We start from the raw sequence: 21,865 nt of genomic DNA, 5'->3' as shown, positions 1-21,865 counted from the left end.
GGGTTGCTCAAAGGTTTTAGCGCAATGACTTTTTGTGAAAATATTGAGCGCGGGAAGCAGAGTTTTGTACTAATCTATGTTAAATGAGATAAATTTTTGCTCATGTGACGTGGCTTAATGAACATCCTTAGATTATCTAACTGCCAGATGTCAAGCATCCATTTAAAAACTGAAGAGAACGGGAGAAAAAGAAACGGGAGAGGAGCCCATCCCTAGTTGAAATTGGTCTCATCATAATTTTTTTTTTTTTAGGAACATCAAATTGTATTTTAAGATTTTTTTTTTTTTTTTTTTTTGGTATAAACTCAAAATTTTATACACGTGTAGATAAGAAACAATCTAAATTTTTTACTTCAGAATGATCAAAAGTTTTTTACTTTACGATGTTGCATTCCATCCCAATGCATTTTTAATAAGTGAGAATTAATTACGATGCTGCATTAACAACTTACTTTATATATATATATATATATATATATATATAAGTAATAAAGATTACAAGCAAATCAAGTAGAAAGTCTAATAGAAGTGAAAATAAAAAATCAGAGTGCAATACGTAAATCCCCAAGCCGGAGTCAATCAAACAAAGTCCAAATTAATAAGGACTTCAACTAGTCAATAGATCTCATAACATCTTTGAATGTGTGACTATTTCATTCCTTTCACACGAATCACATCAGGCATGCTTGTACCGTATTCCACGCATCTAAGAAATGTTTCCCAAACAGTTCTGCCAAACAAAAAGGAGGTGTGCTAATATTTTCGGTAGTTAAGAGTTTGAACTTTGGAGCTCCTTTTGAACATTGAGCATTTAGCTTTGTCTTGTAAAACTATTTGGCAGGACTAAGAATGCAAACAACTGGTAGATGCCACTAGCAAGTAGAGCCCCAAAATTGACAAAAATTGATCCACATAAGTCAATGTATAATTATTTGCAAGTTTGCTTTGACACTCATATTAGTGAGTGTATAATAGAAAAATGTGAAAATTTTACACAGTTTTATCTAAAAATAACTCACATCAGCCCAAATGTATAATTGTGTTAATTTACAAGTTTGCTACAATAACCATGTAAATTTATATTGAAACTATTCTTTCTTTACATATCCTGAGAATAAAGGAAGAGAATTGACGGCAATTGTTGTGTGTAAAGAAATAAAAACAATTAAAAAATAAATAAAATTTGATATTTTAATGAAATATAGTGTAAAATAGATAATTTGGTGTAGGGTATTTTGAAAAGAAAGAATGTAAAATAAATTAAAAAAAAAGTTCATATGCTAAAATAGACAATAATTTTTGCACAAGCTGATGCGAATGCTCTAAACTGTGTAAATTTACATTGACACTACTCATTTTGCATTTAGTATAGTTTTTTATTCTTTTTTTACCTATCCAAGAATAAAGGAAGAGGGTGAATAGTTGTTGTTGTTGTTGTTGTTATTGTGTGTGTGTGTGTGTGTGTTTTTTTTTTTTTTTTTTGGCTAGAGGTTGTGAGTGAAGAAAGAGAAACAATTAAAATTGATATTTTAATAAAATGTAGTATAAAATAAATACTTTAATATAAGATGTTTTGAAAAATGAATATATAAAATAGAAAAAATAAATTCTTATGATAAAATAAACGAAAATTTTTGGATGAGCTGCCATGCAAGCTTTAAGCTTAGCTACCTAAGATGAGAGCCCAATATCTGAATGCTGGAACCAAGTGACCTATATGTTTGGGCTCTTCAATAACACTAGACTTAAAATGATTGTTTGTCTAATTAATGGGACTCACCGAATTGTCATTGGGCTATTCAAGTTATGGACCAGTTAGTTTGGTGGACTCGACCCCCTTCACCATCATGCAATGCTCAAGAGATAAATCTCTACTATGACTAGCTTTTTTAATTATGTGTTTTTTAAAGTCATTTTTCCAAATGTGGGTGTTTGGGACTTTTCAATGTCAAATGTAGAGAGAGATATGATATGATATTTCATTAGATGGGCAAGGATGGCAATAAGATGGAGCAGGAGTCAAGTCATGGGCATGTTGCACACACATTTTAGAGGTCAACTAGGAAAAGAGTGAAAGTATAAGGTGACTTTTATTTTTGTTTTTTGCTTATTTTTATTTTTAATGGAAAGGAAAATGAGAATTGCTTGACTTATGAGTGAGTGTGTTAAGAAAGAGATAGGTAAGTGTCTTCAAAGTTCAAACAGTTCAAAGTGGAAGAAACCCAAACAAGGCCCAGCAAGTCAAGCAACCCATGACATTTTTGCCATCCCTAGTTCAGGAGTCTATTGCATTCTCTCTAAACTCCCCTTTTATTTGTGTCTTTTTTGGGTCTGAGTCTTAAACCAATATCCTCATTATTTTTCAATTAAAAAAAATCCTTATTATTTTCAATCAATGTTTGCACCCTCTAACTTTAGAGAGAAAAGAAAAGAAAAAGGTTGAAGATTGTACCACACAAATCAACATCAAACACTTGGTTTTCACATTTTATTTCAATAAAAAAAAAATAGTTGCTCAAATTTTAGGGTATGTTTAGTAATTGTTTTTTCCTTTTATTTTCCATTTCTAAAAACAATTTTCTATTTCTGAGATTAAAAAATTTGTTTGACAACCTAAAATAGACAGAAAATAAAAACATTCTTAAAACTCAATTTGTAAAGGAAACTGAAAACATGCAAAAGGCTTTTTTAGTTTCTATTTTTCAAAAGTTAATGAAAATACACATTTAAGTTAATAAATCTATCTTGTTCCTAAAAAAAAAAAAAAAACTTCTAAGTGTATAATCTAAGTGTATATATGTATAAAACTTCTTTCTGGAAACTTGAACTCTGGCCTTTGCTCCCTACATCCTATAAGTACTTATACTTGTAGAGTGGCTACTGCACTAAGGGTGCGCAGTGGTCAAACATGACATGAACTTAACTTGCTTTGTTGTGGGTTAGTGTTTAATATATATATATATATATATATATATGAAAATGTTTCGAAGTGAGTTGACCTACTTTGACTCAATTAATAAATTTGTCAATTTTGTGTTGACTTGTTTGAGCCACAATCAACCCAAAATGAACTTGTTCATTATTCATGTCAAGATAGAATCACCTATCTTGACATGAACTCATTTAGCATATATAAATAAATGTCATTTTTATGTAAAACAAATATTATTGTTAAATATAGAATTGAGTAGCTAAATGAATTTTAATGTTTACCAAAAAATAGAAAATTTTCATTTTAGTTTATCTTTCATAGACTATTGTATTTCTAAATCTTGGCAAAATTTCATTGAGTAAAATGAGAACTTTTTGGTCAAAAAAATATCTTTTAAGAAGAATTGCTTAAATAACCGTCACAATTAATTTAGTATATATGGGTCAAGAATTTAATCAAGCAAAAGAAAACTCCAAAAGTATTGAGAATGAATACACAATAGAAATGATGAAAGTAGTTAATATCTAATTGAAAAATATGTCCTTGAAACTCTCAAGAATGGATACGATTACTACAACTTCTCCTACTCACTTGATTTTTACACTTAGCACTTAAAACTTTTCTTTTTGAAGATTTCCAAATCCCCTGCTAATGGGGGGATTTGTCATTATTTATATAGATGAGGTTCCTCCCCTACCAGCCACTTGTTGGGTGGATACTACGTGGGGAAGATACTTGTCTCATTTTCTACTTCCCCCTTCTTTTGAGGTAAAGATGAGTGGAAGACAGGGTGTTGGCTTGCTGGGCATTGTTAATTCTAATGCTCATTCAACAATAAATGCATCAATGTTAGTGGGTGGATTACATTTAATGTGGAGGAGATGATTGTTTAACTTAAACGCTTTCTTCTTTAGGCCTCCAAACTTATTTGTTCTTCAATCCATACAGTCATTTGTCTGCCTTCTCAGAGCTGGGAGGGTTCTTGACATGTAGCCGAGGATAAAGGGATCCTCAAAGATTCGTCGAGGAGTGCTTGGCCCTCAAATGGTTCCTTTTAAGGTCCCCAGTGATCATGCCTTTATCTCTTTCCTCCTCAGTCCCTTGCATGGCTCCGGAGTTCTTCAGGGTTGGGCCCACTCTACACAAATTGTTTAGGCTCTCTTTATTGGGTTTTTTTGTTTGGCCTTTGGGCCTACAAGCCCAGGCCTTTTAGACATAATTGGGTCTATTCCCCCGCATATGCTATTAGTAATTTAATTAGTGTTATTACGACATTGATTTGTGTAGTATTTAATTGCTCATAATTAATTTTTTTTATGTGCTTACAAATAAATAAAACATGTTCACCATTTTTTGTCAAATTCTTTATATGCATTGGAATGGGTCATATATGTATCAACCTAATGCAACATATTTATTAAGCAAGTTGAAATGACCCGTGTTTTTGTCAATCCAACAAGAATTATTTATTAAGAGTGTAACTTAGGTTGTATCACGACATTATGCTTAAAAGTGATTTTATTTATTTATTATTATTAAAGAAAGACTCCAAAAGGGGTGAATAAGTGATTCTATTTATTTATTTATTTAAAAAAAGAGTGAGTTATACATTTTTTTTCCTTCACTTCTAAGGATAAACAAAATTAAGTGATGTTAGCAATATTTGTAATTTTATTACATAGGTCTTACAAATTTTTGTGTCACTAAGAACAATAAGTAATTCAAATACTTATATATTTTCTTGTAGTTGTTGAAGTGCCATCAATCATATTCTTTTCCACATCAATTTGTAAGATTTTGGTAGTAAAATTTGTAGTAGCTTTTTCCCAAAAAGAAAAAAAAGAAGAAGAAGAAGATAAATGTTATTCCAACCAAATCACCATTAAGTGAATGAAAATACTGGAGTTATTATAGATTTTTAGTCCAAAAAAATGTACAATTTGATTTGGCAAGAATATGATTGGTGCCTCTTAAATAATATAATAAATGAATGTTTGAATCATTTTATTTTGGAAATAATACAAGTCAATTTGTAAAACCTATGCAGTAAAATTTGTAAGACCCCTAGCATTGCTCATGTGAATTAGTCATACTAAAACATGAGAACAATGGATATATATATATAGGCCAAAATGGGCAGACACCATTGTTTTTGAAAATATTTTGCAATCTACCACTGTTTCTGAAATATCTAAAAATCTACCACCTTTTTAAAACTCAATTTTGTGAAAATCGAGTTTTCAATTGTACTTTCAAAAAATTTTCATGGTGCTCAAGTTCCATAAACTCGAGTTTCATAAAAAATTTTCAAAATTTCTTCGTAGTACTCGAGTTCCATGAACTCAAGTATCATTGAAAACTTGGTTTCCACAAAATTGAGTTTCAAAAAGGTGGTAGATTGCTAAATATTTCGCAAACAGTAGTAGACTATACATATTTTCCCAAATAGTAGAAGATGACCATTTTTGCCTATATATATATATAACACTGTCATTAACTAAACTATTGAAAAATAAATTTAAGTGATATTTAAATATAAAGAGCCTCGTTTAAAGTTTTCGCTTTAGGCCTCCAATTGAATTGAGACGGCCATGCACACTTTAAAAATGGGTTGGGTTAGGATTTATGGGTTTTGACATGAGTATTAAATTAATTAAGTTGGTGTTTGTCCCATTTAATAGAATACCCTTTCTTTGATAAGCCAAAATCAACTTACCATTTACCAACATTAATTGCTACACCTTAAAGATATTATTTCTTGTGTAGATCTTTTTGATGATGTATCTTTTTCTTTGTTAACAGTGAGGGCAATTCTCACGCCCATCTCTTAGCCCTCTGGGCTGCTTTATGGAATCGATCTAGGGCTGCTCCAATCTCTTGTCCCCCAGCTATTGTTTCCTATTTTACGGGCGAGGGAAAACTACTGTTTCTAAAAAGAAATGATGTTTATTCAGGAAAAAAAAAAAAAATGCTACCCTTTAATGGTCTAATGTTTAATTTATTACACTTGGAAATCTCAAAATTTAGCTTGTTACTTAAACGAAAATTTTTCCTGTCACCCATTCTAGTGAGGAGGGAAAACGTTTTTATGAGCCAAAACTCATTCAATTGCAGGATATGATTTAATAATTAATTAATTTAGGCTAATTGGAAAAGATGATTATCAATGATGCATTCAACAGTTTTCAAATACTAAGAATTTCTAGTGCTCCAGAAAGTATCATGGTAGGAGCAATGAACCAATTATATGCTAAAATGCTAATATATTGAGCAATGAGCCAGTTAATGTATACTTGCTGCACGTGAGTTATTATAATTGTCAAACACAGAATTATTCTAGTATTTGTGTAAAGCCCACGTGTGCTATTAGCTTAGTACGAATAGCAGGTTCTCACAGTGATGTAAAACAATGTAATGAATCTCAACCAGTCAAGCTTAATCTTATATGTGTCTCCCTATGCATTTTGTTATTATTATTTTCTGTATAAAGATCAGTTTCTTTGAAGACAAAGTACAAGATTTACAAAACAAAACTATTCTGGGCTTCAGAAACAATAACCCCAAAAAAAGAAGCTGAGAAAAGGAATAAGCCTGGCCTCCTAGTTCATGAGCTGCTACGTTTGCTTCTCTTAGAATCCAGTTGAACAAGCACCTTTCAAAAGACATTGCCAACAACTGAATGTCTTGGATCGAATTGCACGATCTTCCAACTTTCCTGTTTTCCTTTGGACACAATTGCATCTAGGCAGCATTTCGAATCCCCTTCAGGGATTATATTGGGCAATTCCATGCTTGTTGACTGTTGCTAGGCCACTTGCCCACCACATACATAGCCTCACTTTCTACCACCTCCGAGTCTACTAAGTTTGATATAGTTACCTCAGCACTTAACACCTCACCTCTACGAGTCCTGGCGATTTGCAACCATAGCCAAGATTGAGAGTTTTGAGCAAACTGCTGCATCGCGGTACCCTTTAACAGGACCTTTTGCTCGCTTCTCTGGGGTCCAGCAACTGCAGGTCTTTCAAGAAAGTGTCATGACTTGGTCTATATTGATCTTTTTTCTCTCAAACACACTTGATTCCTTACTCTCCAAATCTGGTCGAACATCATGGCTGTGGAAAAACTAAATTCAGCTCACTCTCAATGCATGTTGCAATCTTCTTTTTATTCTTTGCTTTTCATTAATGGTAACTTCTCTTTCATAGGCATCTTGTACAAATATCAAATATTCACACCTCCTTTTCTAGTGCTAAATTGCTAATGGCAAAAGACCTTAAGCTGATCTAGCTTTTACAAGTAAGAACATATGCTTAGCAAATATATATCTATGCCTGCTTAGCTCAGCCTGACAGTTCCTACCAATAAACCATGTGCAAAATTTCTTGTACGTGTTAATTTTGAAGTCTTCCTGCACTAAACAAAGTTCCATCAGAATTCAAAGGCTCACTTGTATGGTCACCTTATTCGGCTGACTACTGTCTTCAATTAGGACCCCAATAACTCAAGTACATGACTTTCCTCATTTACTCCAACTGCTTCATTTTATCATCTCTCAATTTGGTTAAAACTGTTGTAGAAGTTGAAAACGGCTTCCAATGTTTCTAAGAATGTTGCTGTGCTAATCTCATGATAAAATTCCACGTACAGATCCCCCGGTCCTTCATGGCTTCCACAACTGCAACTGTCTGCCGCAATAGCTCTTCATGTTGAACTCATCTTTTCCCCTTCACAAGACTGTTCTTTGCTCTTGAAATTGGAAGCACAGATTTGTAAACTTTGTGTAGCAAATAAAACTGGTCTAAGAAGGATGCTTGATGAAGCAAGTCGTTTGGAGCAGTGGAGGGGTCACTTATATAGGGAGAGATGAGAAGATGGGTACCTAGTGGAAGAAGCTGACACTTTGGGAAAAATCAGAGGCTATAGCAATTTGGTGTGCCAGTAGCAGCTACAGGATTTCTTTCAGGTTCCATATCAGCACTGCAAGAGAGACAAAAATCATTAAAACATGACATATTAATTGTGAATATCTTGAGGACCCATGTGACTCACAATTGAACTGTTTATGTTTTAGCAAATAAGGTTGGAGTGCACAAGTAAGTGCAATTTTCTCTTTTCTTTTCATTTTTTACCCCTGCTCGGGGTCAAAATTAGGATACCAACAAGGCTGATTGGATACATTCCACAGTTTTCTAATCAAATTTTGGAGATACCTTGTTATTAACATGTTTGTCACTAGGATGATCAAGAAATACGGTTATGATTGGTCAGCAATAAGCACTTGACAATGACATTGTCATGCCAATAATGTGCACGGCAATCCTGACTCCTAAGACAATAGTCATAAATTAAATAGATAATAGCCATAAGCTCCTAAGGAACCCTCTCCATTCTGGTTGGATAAATTTAGTCTTCTATGTCACAACAATATTATGAGAGTAATGTTACAAATGTGTCAACTTTTAAAACACAAAACAAAAATTAAGAAATTTATTTATCATGACGTTGATGTGGTACCAATCACAGTAATTGCCACCCCAGTTTGCAAAGTTTTTGTAGTAAAATTGGTGGTACTTTTAGCAGTTTCCACACTTTCACGTCTACAATTGTTAGGGACTACATAATACAACTAACATAAGAGGGAACTTCTTCAGCAGCTTTCATATGACACCATAAAAGACTATCACCACAACAGGTTCATTAGTTGGTATAAGCAGCCACATCTTTTTTTTCTTTTTCTTTTTCTTTTTTTGATAGATGTATAAACAGCCAAACTTGAGGCGAAAAAGGTCTATCCAAATTCTTAAGCCATCAATACAATATTAAGCAACTAAAATACTAAATCATTCAATCCGGAAAAAAAATGTTACAAAGGAGAGAATGCATCAGATTATTAGTATCTTAAACATTGAAACTGAGCCAGAAAAGATTGATTCAATCACTTGCATTTGCAAATATCATATATGCTAGATTGGAGGATTAGAAATATGACTATTCATTTCCAATTGGCTGTTCTTGCATTAATTGCAATTGGATAAAAAACTAGAACTGCATATCAAATGACTAATAAGTTCTAAATAGATATTTGAATTGCTGCACATTTTCTCTGCACAGAGCCGCATACTAACAACAATCATTGGACAGTACACAAATTATACAAAGCATATATTTTATTAGATTTATAAACCTAATAATGTAAAAAGCATGAAAAAGTATATATGCATTAAGAAATAATAGTATTCAGGAGAAGATTTGAATTTCACTTCTGCTGTATACAAAATTAAAGAGGATTCAAGCATATACATTACCTATGTCACTAAGCCCACCTATCAACTATCTCACTAACCCAACTGGCTTATATCATACAATATAGTATATATCAATAATTTCATGATTTTCAGCTAATACTACCATTTTAAAGCAATTTAACAATTGTTAAAAAATAAAATCATAAGCAAATAATATGTGAGCAAAAATCAATAGCCTGATATTTAAGATATTAAAATATAAAATTTGACTTATTGCTTAGGATGGATAAATCAGCTTTATACATCCCAAACAGATTGCAGAATGTCAACTGTACCATGACATTGAATCTTTGGGGAAATGCAGAATGTGCTTGACACAGATATCAGATCACATATAATAGCCACAATCTCCAAGGGGATTCCTTTCTGATTAATAAATTAATCTGCCTATATTGATTTAATACTACAATAAGGTTAATAAAACCAAAATAATAAGAGCATCATTTAATACTCAAAGTGCATATATGATGCCATGCCACAAAAAACTTGTCAATATGAACTTCACAAAGATTTTCAGTTTGCTAAAAACTTCACTTTATTAATCTTTAAGACAAACTAATCATGATATTCAGATGGATTTTTTACCTGATCAAGTAAAACCAAGCTCTCCATAAGATCAGCTGTGTAATACAACCAGAAAGGAATTTGAATTCCAAGATTGTTCACTTTCAGATTCTCAGTGTCTAATGAAACGAGCCTTCTGTCAAACATTTGGACTAGAAATTCACCACTGTTAGCGCAGCCAAAGAGCTGAATAACCCAATCAAACAGTACATTTGTTTTTGTCCAAGACTCAACCACACCATACTCTCTCATCACCCATATATATACTATTTTTATTGATCAGTTCACACACATACATAGACTTCATAATATCTCAGGATGCCAAGCTCAATTTTAGAGGCTGCAACTTGGGCAACCTGAGCTTGTTGGAGGTAAACAAGAGCATGTAAGTCTCATCCCTAACCAGCACAGCTCAATGTGTGAAATTTTTAGCCCTCACCCAACCCAACCTAGGCTGAAAGTAGTTGCCTTGTTGTGACTGAATTGACTCAAGGTGGGTCAGGTTATGCTTCTCTTAATAGTAGTAGTAATAGTTGGAGATATCAGTAGCTTTTTTCTGTCTATTTACAACAGCCAACTTTCAAGCAAGATTAGCATACCTTATGCTTAAAAAGCATGCATGATTTACTGTGTGTATACAAGTGTGTAGATTCACATGTACTATACAAATTATAAAGAAATCTCACTACTACTACTACTACTACTACTAGAGAAATAATTTGCATGAGTATTGTATCTGCAAGAGCTAGTCTTGTCTCTATGTCAAAGATAGTTGGAACCAATACACCTAGAGTGTCTAGGGCATATATGCTAGGTTGATGTGCAATCTGCAGCTTAACAAACAACGTTTTTAAGCATACATATTGAGAAAAAAAAAAAAAAAAAAAAAGCATTTAGTGGTAGGACAACAAAAAGAAGAAAAATCGATTTAAAAAGAAAAGGAGCCAGCCAAAATCTTGATAATTTTCCCTACGTCCAAAACAAGTCTATAAACCAGGCTTATGCAATCAATTCATTATTAAAAACTTTAAAAATTAAACTTGACACCTAATTCCAAAAGTTTATTCTTCTATTCATATAAATCTACAGATGCTTGCCATCTTAAAAAGAGAATGGAATTATAAATTGATAGATAAATCAATAAGAAAGGAAACAAAATACGGAAGGGGGCTGGGGACAATCAATTGAGCTCACACAACAAATTCATAGTTTATAGAAAATATTATTTTGTTGCCTAGAAATCAAAGCATGACATCCAACAAGGTGAGTTGACAAAAATCAAAATCAAGGGTACCACCAAGTAACAACAATTTACAAGTAAAACCAATTTCAACTATAAACTTGATAACCAATCCAATATTCATTATGATAGGACAAGTGAAACAAAGTTATCTGGGCTAAAAACATATAATTTTCACTGTGACATTGCCATGTGTTAGAATGACCACAAAAATCTACTAGGATTACCACATTACTTTCATGTGTACTACAGTAGAAGAAAAAAAGAACATAATGATGGCTTCATTGATTTAATATTACAATAAGGAAAAGTAAAATAAAACATAAAATAGAGCATCATTTACTTCATTGATTTATCTTCACATTTGGATGACATTTATTTGTGATCAAGTAAAACCAGGCTTTCCATAAGATCAGTTGTGTAGCCCAACCAGTTAGGACTTGGAATTCCAATACTGTTCTCGTATAGACTTTCAGGGTCATACGAAACCATCCTTCCCGAAGGCATTATAATTAGAAGTTGACCACTTTCAGTGCAGCCAAAGAAATTCTGAATCCGCTCGAGTCCTACAGTTTTCTTTATCCAAGACTCAACCACACCATACTGTCCCATCACCCACACGTCGCATTTATCTAAAACTTCACCATCTTCATCTACAGTAGGACCAAAAACAATTAGAGCCAATGATCCCTTGAACACCACAAGTCGGTGAACTGCTTGTTCGGCAAAAATTAATCCATCTAAGTAATTCTCCGGCAGTCTTATCTCTCGGAATATTTCATCATTGACATCAAAGGACAAAATGAAATTGTTAGTGTTGTTTTTGCCCCAAGTATATGCCATAAAATGAAGAGCTCCATTAAAAAACAAAAAGGGTTCATATTGCATATCTAAAATAGACCCAAGATTGGGTACAGACTCCACCGAAAATTCAATCCTTCTCCACAAATCCGTACCCAACGTGTAAACCTTGGCCTCAAACCTTGGCCTTGTGTTATTGTTAAAAATTGAATTTAGGACAATTTTGAGAATCTTGAAGTCATTGTTTTGACAATGATAGGCAAGTCCAAGAGTGAAGCCATTAGGACCATCAGCGAGCACCTTAAACTTTTGAATGTTTGGGTTCCATAAATATATCAAAGCATCACGATTTCCATAAATCAAGAACATGCCATTGCAATGGTCAACCATGTAATGATCTACAGGAAAGGGGATTTGAAACTTAGAAACCTCAGTCAATGTCAACGTGGGACCGCCATTGCAAGCAGCCGTGTACAGTTGTTTGTCATGGGTATATAGCAGAAAACCATAATGATTGTTATTGGATGATAATGATTTGGCTTTATTGTTGAGTTGGAGGTTCAAGTGTTTGGTAATGAAAATGGGGTCGGTGATTGTAGAGTAACAAGATTTAGAAACGCACCTGAATCTGATTAAGGATTTCACTGGTAGCCGAGTCAGTATGTCGATCACGAGGTCGTGTGGGAAACGCTCCGATGACAAATTCCTGAGCTTAGACATCATCGATGATGATGATTCGAAAGGAAATGCTGATTCGAAAGGAAATGCGTTACGGTAAGAGGAAGAGAGAGAAAAGAAAAGGTAAAAGTAAACTAATGATAATTAAGCTGCCTCAGATGATGATACAGGGCTTAATTAAACAGAGGGAGTGTTTGCCTAATTAGTGGGACACACCCATTTTGTCGCTTGCTAAAGGACAAAATTTAACTGGTGATGTTTTTTAGATTTTGATTTTAAAATTTGGATATATGGCTACTTTATTAAAAAATATACTTTTATTTAATGAGAAAAAATTTATATAACAAAATTTTAAGAAAAAAATTTAAGAATAGTATGTAAATATTGTATCTAAGTTTTACTCATAAAGTAAAAGTACAATATTAAAAGTTCAAAATAATTGGTTGGACTCCGGTTACTTCTCCCATCATTCAACCAAATTTATTTATTTTTTGAGAACAAATTAAATCTTAATTAAGTGTGAAAATATTCAAATACAACTCGCCAACATGACATGAGCTTAACTTGCTTTGTTGTGGGTTAGTGTTTGATATAAATGGAAATGTCTCCAAGTGAGTTGAGCTGTTTTGACTCAATTAATAAATTAGTCAATTTTGTGTTGACTTGTTTGACTCACAATCAATCCAAAATGAACTTGTTTTTTATATGTACCGAGATAAAATTACTAGTCTTGACATGAACTCATTTAGCATATACAAATAAATGTCATTTTTATGTTACACAAATATTATTGTCAAATATAGAATTGAGTAGCTAAATGAATTTTAATGTTTACCAAAATATAGAAAATTTTCATTTTAGTTTATCTTTCATAGACTATTGTATTTCTAAATCTTGGTGGAACGCCATTGTGTAAAATAAAAACTTTTTGGTCAAAAATATCTTTTAAGAATAATTGCTTAAATAACCGTCACAATTAATTTAATATATATGGGTCAAGAATTTAATCAGGCAAAAGACAACTCCTAATGGATTGAGAATGAATACACAATAGAAATTATGAAAGTAGTTAATATCTAATTGATAAATATGTCCTCGAAACTCTCAAGGATGGACATGATTACTACAACTTCTTTTACTCACTTGATTTTTACACTTAGCACTTAAAACTTTTCTTTTTGAAGAATTCTAGATCCCCTGCTAATGGGGTGATTTGTCCTTATTTATACAAATGAGGTTCCTCCCCTACCGTCCACCTGTAGGGTGGATATCACATGGGGAAGATGCTTGTACCATCTTCTACATCCCCTTTCTTTTGAGGTAAAAATTAGTGGAAGACAAGGTGATGGGCACTGTTTTTATGGTCATTCAACAATAAATGCATCAATGCTAGTGGGTGGATTGCATTTAATGTGGGGGGAATGATTGGTTAACTTAGTGGGTGTTTGGATTGCGCATTTGTGCATCCATGTTTTTTCTTTTTGCGTTTTTCTTTTTCTTTTTTTATACAAGCCACAGTTGTTGACCAAGTCTTCCGCGAACAGTGCTTCTGTGCATTGTTCACGGACCCACAAATTATATTTTTCAGTAACTTTTTCATTAAAAATGGGTCCTACATCATTATTTACACATTTAAAAATTATTTCGCTATAGTGTTTTCAGTTTCAGCAAAAATAAGCTCAATCCAAATAGACCCTTAGACGCTTTCTTCTTTAGGCCTCTAGACTTATTCGTTCTTTGATCCATATAGTCATTTGTCTACCTTCTTGAAGCTGGGAGGGTTCTTAACATGCAACTGAGGATAAAGGGATCCTCAAAGATTCATCAAGGAGTGGTTGGCCCTCAGATGTTTCCTTTTAAGGTCCTTGGTAATCATGCTTTTATCTCTTTCCTCCTTGGTCCCTTGCATGTCTCCAAGGTTCTTCAGGGTTGGGCCCGCTCTACTCGAATTGATTAGGCTCTCTTTATTGGGCATTTTTCGTTCGGCCTTCGGCTTACAAGCTTAGGCCCATTAGACATAATTGGGTCTGTTCCCCTCAAATATGCTATTAGTAATTTAATTAGTGTTATTATGACATTGATTTGTGCAGTATTTAATTGTTTATAATTAATATATTTTTTATGTGCTTACAAATAAATAAAATATGTTAACCATTTTTGTCATATTCTTTTTATGCGTTGGAATGGGTCGTATTTGTATCAACCTAATGCAACATATTTATTAAGCAAGTTAAAATGACTCGTGTTTTTGTCAATCCAACAAGAATTATTTATTGTGTAACTTAGGTTTTATCACGTCATTGTGCTTACAAGTGATTTTTTTATTAAAAGAAAGACTCCAAAAGGGGTGAATAAGTGATTTTTTTATTTTTTTATTTTAAAAAAAAATGTGAGTTATACATTTTTTTTTCTTCACTTCTAAGGCTCAACAAAATTAAGTGATGTTAGCAATATTCGTAATTTTATTATATTGGTCTTATAAATTGTTGTGTCACTAAGTACAACTAGCTTGTAACCCTATGTATATGCGTGGATACACTTAAAGATATAAAATAAGATGCATAATATAATTCCTATTTATATAATCGATATACTATTAATAGTCATTTTTATATTTTGTTAACTCTTTAAAAAAATTTGTAAGGATATTATTAGGTATAAAATATAAATTGTCCATTTTTTTTATTATTATTGTGAAATACATTTTTTTTTACGATTCATTTATTCTAGTCTCTTTGGTTTTTGTATTTAATAACTTAGTTAGATGAATATTTATGATGTGATTCCACATTTGATTCTAAAATTAAGAAATAAAACTCTTTGAGAATAAATAAATTAGGACACATGGTGCAAAATTGTAACTCTAATTTGGAATTTTAATTTGAGTTTATCTCATTTTCACCTATTATTATATTTATTTATATATATAGATAAGTGATTCAAATACTTATATATTTTCTTGTAGTTGTTGAAGTGCCATCAATTATATTCTTTTCTACGTCAGTTTTAAAGATTTTGGTAGTAAAATTTGTAGTAGATTTTTCCCAAATAAAAGAAAAATTAGATAAATGTTATTCCAACCAAATCACCATTAAGTGCATGAGAATTTTGGAGTTTTACTACAAAAAAATGTATAATTTGATGTGGCAAGAATATGATTGGTGCCTCTTAAACAATATAATAAATTAATGTTTGAATCAATTTATTTTGGAAATGATACAAGTCAATTTGTAAAACCTATGCAGTAAAATTTGTAAAACTCCTAGCATTGCTCATGTGAATTAGTTATATTAAAACATGAGAACAATGGACATACATACATATATATACACACACACACACCACTGTCATTAATTAAATTGTTGAAAAATAAATTTAAGTGATATCTAAATATAAAGAGCCCCATTTAAAGTTTTCGCCTTAGGCCTCAAATTGTATTGAGCCAGTCATGCTCATGCACACTTAATAAATGAGCTGTGTTAGGGTTTATGGGTTTTGACATGAATACTGAATTAATCGAGTTAGTGTTTGAGCCATGTAATAGAATACCCTTACTTTGATAAGCCAAAAACAACTTACCAACATTAATTGCTACACCTTAAACATATTATTTATTGTGTAAATCGTTTTGATGATGTATCTTTTTCTTTTGTTAAAAGAGAGGGCAATTCTCACGCCCATCTCTTAACCCTCTGGGCTGCTTTATGGAATCGATCTAGGGCTGTCCCCATCTCTTGTCCCCCAGCTATTGTTTCTAAAAAGAGATGGGCGAGGGAAAACTATTTTATGGGCGAGGGAAAACTATTGTTTCTAAAAAGAAATGATGTTTATTCAGCAAAAAAAACACAAAAACAAAAAATGCTACCCTTTAATGGTCTAATGTTTAATTTATTACATTTGGAAACCCTAAAGTTTAGTTTGTTACTTAAACGAAAATCTTGCCTGTCACCCATTCTTGTGAGAAGGGAAAACTATTTTATGAGCCAAAACTCATTCAATTGCAGGATATAATTTAATAATTAATTAATTTAGCCTCGGTCGAAAAGGCTAATTGGAATAGATGATTATCAATGATGCATTCAACAGTTTTCAAATACTAAGAATTTCTAGTGCTCCAGAAAGTAATATGGTAGGAGCAATGAACCAACTATACGCTAAAATGCTAATATATAGAAGCTTAAGTTAATGTATACTTGCTGCACGTGAGTTATTATAATTGTCAAACACAGAATTATACTAGTATTTGTGTAAAGCCCACGTGTGCTATTAGCTTAGTACGAATAGCAGGTTCTCATAGTGATGTAAAGCAATGTAATGAATCTCAAGCAGTCAAGCTTAATTTGATATGAGTCTCTCTATGCATTTTATTATTATTTTCTGTACAAAGATCAATTTCATTGAAGACAAAATACGAGATTTACAAAACAAAACTATTCTGGGCTTCAGAAACAATAACCCGGAAAACAGAAGCTGAGAAAAGGAATAAGCCGGGGCTCCTAGTTCATTAGCTGCTACATTTGCTTCTCTTGGAATCCAGTTGAACAAGCACCTTTCAAAAGACATTGCCAACAACCGAATGTCTTGGATTGAATCGCGCAATCTTCCAACTTGCCTGTTTTCCTTTGGACACAATCACATCTAGGCAGAGTTTCGAATCCCCTTCAGGGATTATATTGGGCAATTCCATGCTTGTTGGCTGTTACTAGGCCAATTGCCCTCCACATAGCCTCACTTTCTACCACCTCCGTGTCTACTAAGTATGAAATAGTTACCTCCGCACTTAACACCTAACCTCTATGAGTCCTGGTGAGTTGTGACCATAGCCAAGATTAAGGGGTTTGAGCAAACTGCTGCATCATGGTACCCTTTAACAGGAACTTTTGCTCGCTTCTCTGGGGTCCAGCAACTGCAGGTCTTTCAAGAAAGTGCTGCTTAGACCTGTCATGACTTGGTCTATATTGATCTTTTTTCTCTCAAACACACTTGATTCCTTACTCTCCAAATCCGGTCAAACACCATGGCTGTGGAAAAACTAAATTCAGCTCACTCTCAATGCATGTTGCAATCTTCTTTTTATTCTTTGCTTTTCGTTCATAGTAACTTCTCTTTCATAGGCATCTTGTACAAATAGCAAATATTCATGCCTTCTTTTCTAGTGCTAAATTGCTAATGGCAAAAGACCTTTAGCTGATCTAGCTCTTACAAGCACATAGGCTTAGCAAACATATATCTATGCCTGCTTAGCTCAGCCTGACAGTTCCTACCAATAAACCATGTACAAAATCTCCTGTACGTGTTAATTTTGAAGTCTTCATGTACTAAACGAAGTTCCATCAGAATTCACAGGCTCACTTGTATGGTCACCTTATTCAGCTGACTACTGTCTTCAATTAGGACCCCCAACAACTCAAGTACTGCATGACTTTCCTCATTTACTCCAACTGCTTCATTTTATCATCTCTCAATTTGGTTGAAACCATTGTAGAAGTTGAAAACGGCTTCTGATGGTTCTAAGTATGCTCAGCAAACATATATCTATGCCTGCTTAGCTCAGCCTGACATTTCACACCAATAAACCATGTACAAAATCTCCTGTACGTGTTAATTTTGAAGTCTTCCAGCACTAAACGAAGTTCCATCAGAATTCACAGGCTCACTTGTATGGTCACCTTATTCAGCTGACTACTGTCTTCAATTAGGACCCCAACAACTCAAGTACATGACTTTCCTCATTTACTCCAACTGCTTCATTTTATCATCTCTCAATTTGGTTGAAACCGTTGTAGAAGTTGAAAATGGCTTCCGATGGTTCTAAGAATGTTGCTGTGCTAATCTGATGATAAAATTCCACGTACAGATCCCGCGGTCCTTCGTGGCTTCCACAACTGCAACTGTCTGCCGCAATAGCTCTTCTTGTTGAACTTGTCTTCTACCCTTCACAAGACTGTTCTTTGCTCTTGAAATTGGAAGCACAGATTTGTAAACTTTGTGTAGCAAATAAAACTGGTCTAAGAAGGATATGTGCTTGACGAAGCAAGTCGTTTTGGAGCAGTGGAGGGATCACTTATACAGGGAGAGATGAGAAGATGGGTACCTAGTGGAAGAAGCTGACACTTTGGGAAAAACCAGAGGCTATAGCAATTTGACGTGCCAGTAGCTGCTCCAGGATTTCTTTCAGGTTCCATATCAGCACTGCAAGAGAGACAAAAAGCATTAAAACATGACATATTAAATGTAGAGATACACCACAATATCCTGAGAACCCATGCGACTCACAATTGAGAACTGTTTATGTTTTAGCAAATAAGGTTGGAGTGCACAAGTAAGTGCAATTTTCTCTTTTCATTTTTTCCCCCTGCTTGGGGTCAAAATTAGGATACCACCAAGGCTGATTGGATACATTCAACAGTTTGCTAATCAATCAAATTTTGGAGACATCTTGTTGATTAACTTGTTTGTCACTAGGATGATCATGAAATACGGTTATGATTGATCAGCAATAAGCACTTGACAATGACATTGTCATGCCAATAATGTGCATGGCAATCCTGACTCCTGAGACAATAGTCATAAGTTAAATAAATAATAGCAATAAGCTCCTAAGGAACACTCTCCATTCTGGTTGGCAAAATTTAGTCTTCTATGTCACAACAATATTTTGAGAGTAATGTTACAAATGTGTCAACTTTTAAAACACGAAACAAAAATTAAGAAATTTATTTATCATGACGTTGATGTGGTACCAATCACAGTAATTGCCACCCCAGTTTGCAAATTTTTTGTAGTAAAATTGGTGGTACTTTTAGCAGTTTCCACACTTTCATGTCTACAATTGTTAGGGACTACATAATACAACTAACATAAGAGGAAATTTCTTCAGCAGCTTTCATATGACACCATAAAAGACTATCACCTCAGAAGGTTCATTAGTTGGTATAAGCAGCCACATCTCTTTTTCTTTTTTGATAGATGTATAAGCAGCCAAACTTGAGCTGAAAAAGGTCTATCCAAATTCTTAAGCCAGCAATAAAAAATTAAGCAACTAAAATACTAAATCATTCAATCCTGAAAAAAATGTTACAAAGGAGAGAATCCATCAGATTATTAGTATCTTAAACATTGAAACTGAGCCAGAAAAGATTGACTCAATCACTTGCATTTGCAAATATCATATATACTAGATTGGAGGATTAGAAAGATGACTATTCATTTCCAATTGACTGTTTTTGCACTAATTGCAAATGGATAAAAAACTAGAACTGCTTATCAAATGACTAATAAGTTCTAAATAGATATTTGAATTGCTGCACATTTTCTCTGCACAGAGCTGCATACTAACAACAATCATTGGATAGTACACAAATAAATAAATAAACATATATTTTATTAGATTTATAAACCTAATAGTGTTAAAAGCATGAAAAAGTATATATGCACTAAGAAATAATAGTATTCAGGAGAAAATTTGAATTTCACTTCTTCTGTATACAAAATTAAAGAGGATTCAAGCATATACATATTACCTATGTCAATAAGCCCACCTACCAACTATCTCACGACCCCAACTGGCTTATATCATACTAGTATATATCAATAATTTCATGATTTTCAGCTAATACTACCATTTTAAAGCAATTTAACAATTGTTAAAAAAACCAAAATAATAAGAGCATTATTTAATACTCAAAGTATATATATGATGCCATGCCACAAAAAACTTGTCAATATGAACTTCACAAAGATTCTCAGTTTGCTAAAAACTTCACTTTACTAATTTTTAACACAAACTAATAATGATATTCAGATGGATTTTTTTACCTGATCAAGTAAAACCAAGCTCTTCATAAGATCAGCTGTGTAATACAACCAGAAAGGAATTTGAATTCCAAGATGGTTCACTTTCAGATTCTCAGTGTCTAACGAAACGAGCCTTCTGTCAAACATTTGGACTAGAAATTCACCACTGTTAGTGCAGCCAAAGAGCTTAATAACCCAATCAAACAGTACATTTGTTTTTGTCCAAGACTCAACCACACCATACTCTCTCATCACCCATATGAGGCATATATTTGAAGTATCTGGTTCATCATCATCATCTTCTTCTTCTTCTTCATCTTCATCTTCATCTACATCATCGTCTGGACCAATAACAACCAAAGCCAACGATCCCTTGAACACCACAAGTTGGTGAACGTGGTGGTCAGAATTTGGACCTAATCCATCTAAGTAATTCTCGGGCAGTTTTATGTCTCGAAAAATCTCATCATTGACATCAAAGGACAGAATGAAACTATTATCGTCGTTGCCCAAAGTACACGCTATAAAATGCAGAGCTCCATTGAAAAACAAACAGGAGTTAGGTTGTACAGCAAGAATATATCTAATATTGGGCACAGACTCCACCAATATTTCAACTGTTCTCCACGAATCAGTACTCAATGTGTAAACCTCGGCCTCAGCCGGGGGTGCTTTTTCTTCATCAAACCCTTTATAAGACACAATTCTAAGAATCTTGAAATCGCTGATTTCAGCAAGATAGGCAAATCCAAAGACAACGCTATCAAAATAGTCCATAGTGAATGGTCTGAATCGCGTAGCATCGATGGTTTTAAACATTTGAATGCTTGGGTTCCACAAATAAATTGTAGGATTAACATAGCTATAAAGGAAGAAAATCCCATTACAATAGTCAACCATGTTGGCACCCCACAAGGGGATTTGAAACCTAGAAACCTCAGTCAGTGTGCGGTCGCTATTGTAAACCAAAGTACACAATTCATTGTCAGACTTACATAGAAGATAACCATTGTGGTTGTTTTTGGATGATAATTTGAGGTTGAGATTGAAGTTGAGGTGCCTGGTGATAAATATGCGGCTGGTGATCGTAGCGTACCATGATTTGGAAACGCACCTGAATCGGATTAAGGATTTCACCGGCAGCCGAGTCAGGATGTCGAATACGACGTCGTCGGGGAGAATCTCGTACGACAAATCAAGCTTTCTCCTGAGCTGAGACAACATCGGTTGTTATTCGAAGGAAATGAGCGATGACTGATGAGAGAGATATTTCGAGATATTTCGGTTTGTGTTCGGTTTGAATAAGGTAGATTAGATGGGATCTTAAAAGCTAGTCATGGACCAAATACTAAAATAATAGTCATTACCTTCTTTTTCTCTTTTTTTTCCTACCACTTCCTCCAACCTCCAGAACATACCGGAGCCCTCTTTCTTTCTCTTGGCAAAGTTTCGATCCACTACAACAAGAAAGTTTCGATTCACTGCAACGGGTCTGTTTCGATTCACCGCTTATTTTACTGTAAGGTCATGAATAATACAAAAAAA

The 21,865-nt window shown here is 33.6% G+C and overlaps 2 protein-coding genes across 4 annotated transcripts; both read right to left on the bottom strand.

Moving 5' to 3' along the window:
- Positions 1-6,361: 6,361 nt before the first annotated feature.
- LOC115952612 (F-box protein At3g07870-like) lies at positions 6,362-21,809 on the bottom strand. 2 transcript variants are annotated; one of them, XM_031069790.1, is made up of 3 exons: positions 20,580-21,809; positions 9,826-10,063; positions 6,362-7,912 (listed from the first exon to the last, which is right to left on the bottom strand). In XM_031069790.1, the coding sequence occupies exons 1-3, from the start codon at positions 21,542-21,544 to the stop codon at positions 7,907-7,909; spliced, it is 1,209 nt and encodes a 402-aa protein (XP_030925650.1). In that variant the 5' UTR covers positions 21,545-21,809; the 3' UTR covers positions 6,362-7,906. The 2 variants fall into 2 exon arrangements, with proteins under 2 accessions (XP_030925650.1, XP_030925653.1); XM_031069793.1 differs by lacking the exons at positions 6,362-7,912; positions 9,826-10,063 and adding an exon at positions 16,839-18,715 and having other exon boundaries at positions 20,342-21,809.
- On the bottom strand, positions 11,310-12,642 carry LOC115952613 (F-box/kelch-repeat protein At3g06240-like). Of its 2 annotated transcripts, XM_031069795.1 has the most exons (2): positions 12,468-12,642; positions 11,310-11,804 (listed from the first exon to the last, which is right to left on the bottom strand). In XM_031069795.1, exons 1-2 carry the CDS (start codon positions 12,566-12,568, stop codon positions 11,420-11,422), a joined length of 486 nt encoding a protein of 161 aa, XP_030925655.1. In that variant the 5' UTR covers positions 12,569-12,642; the 3' UTR covers positions 11,310-11,419. The 2 variants fall into 2 exon arrangements, with proteins under 2 accessions (XP_030925655.1, XP_030925654.1); XM_031069794.1 differs by having other exon boundaries at positions 11,310-12,642.
- Positions 21,810-21,865: the final 56 nt, after the last annotated feature.

The sequence above is a fragment of the Quercus lobata genome, chromosome 7, assembly GCF_001633185.2.
Source record: "Quercus lobata isolate SW786 chromosome 7, ValleyOak3.0 Primary Assembly, whole genome shotgun sequence".
Classification (NCBI taxonomy): Eukaryota; Viridiplantae; Streptophyta; class Magnoliopsida; order Fagales; family Fagaceae; genus Quercus; species Quercus lobata.
This window is presented reverse-complemented; position numbering and strand designations above follow the sequence as displayed.

What these genes read in the sequence shown, in the direction of transcription:
- LOC115952613 (XM_031069794.1), bottom strand. Translation starts at nt 12,568, where the DNA reads ATGATGTCTAAGCTCAGGAATTTGTCATCGGAGCGTTTCCCACACGAC.
- LOC115952612 (XM_031069790.1), bottom strand. Translation starts at nt 21,544, where the DNA reads ATGTTGTCTCAGCTCAGGAGAAAGCTTGATTTGTCGTACGAGATTCTC. An exon ending in ACTTCAAATATATGCCTCAT is followed by an intron (nt 10,064 to 20,579) that starts ATGGGTGATGAG and finishes AATAGTATATAT; the next exon opens with ATGGGTGATGAGAGAGTATG.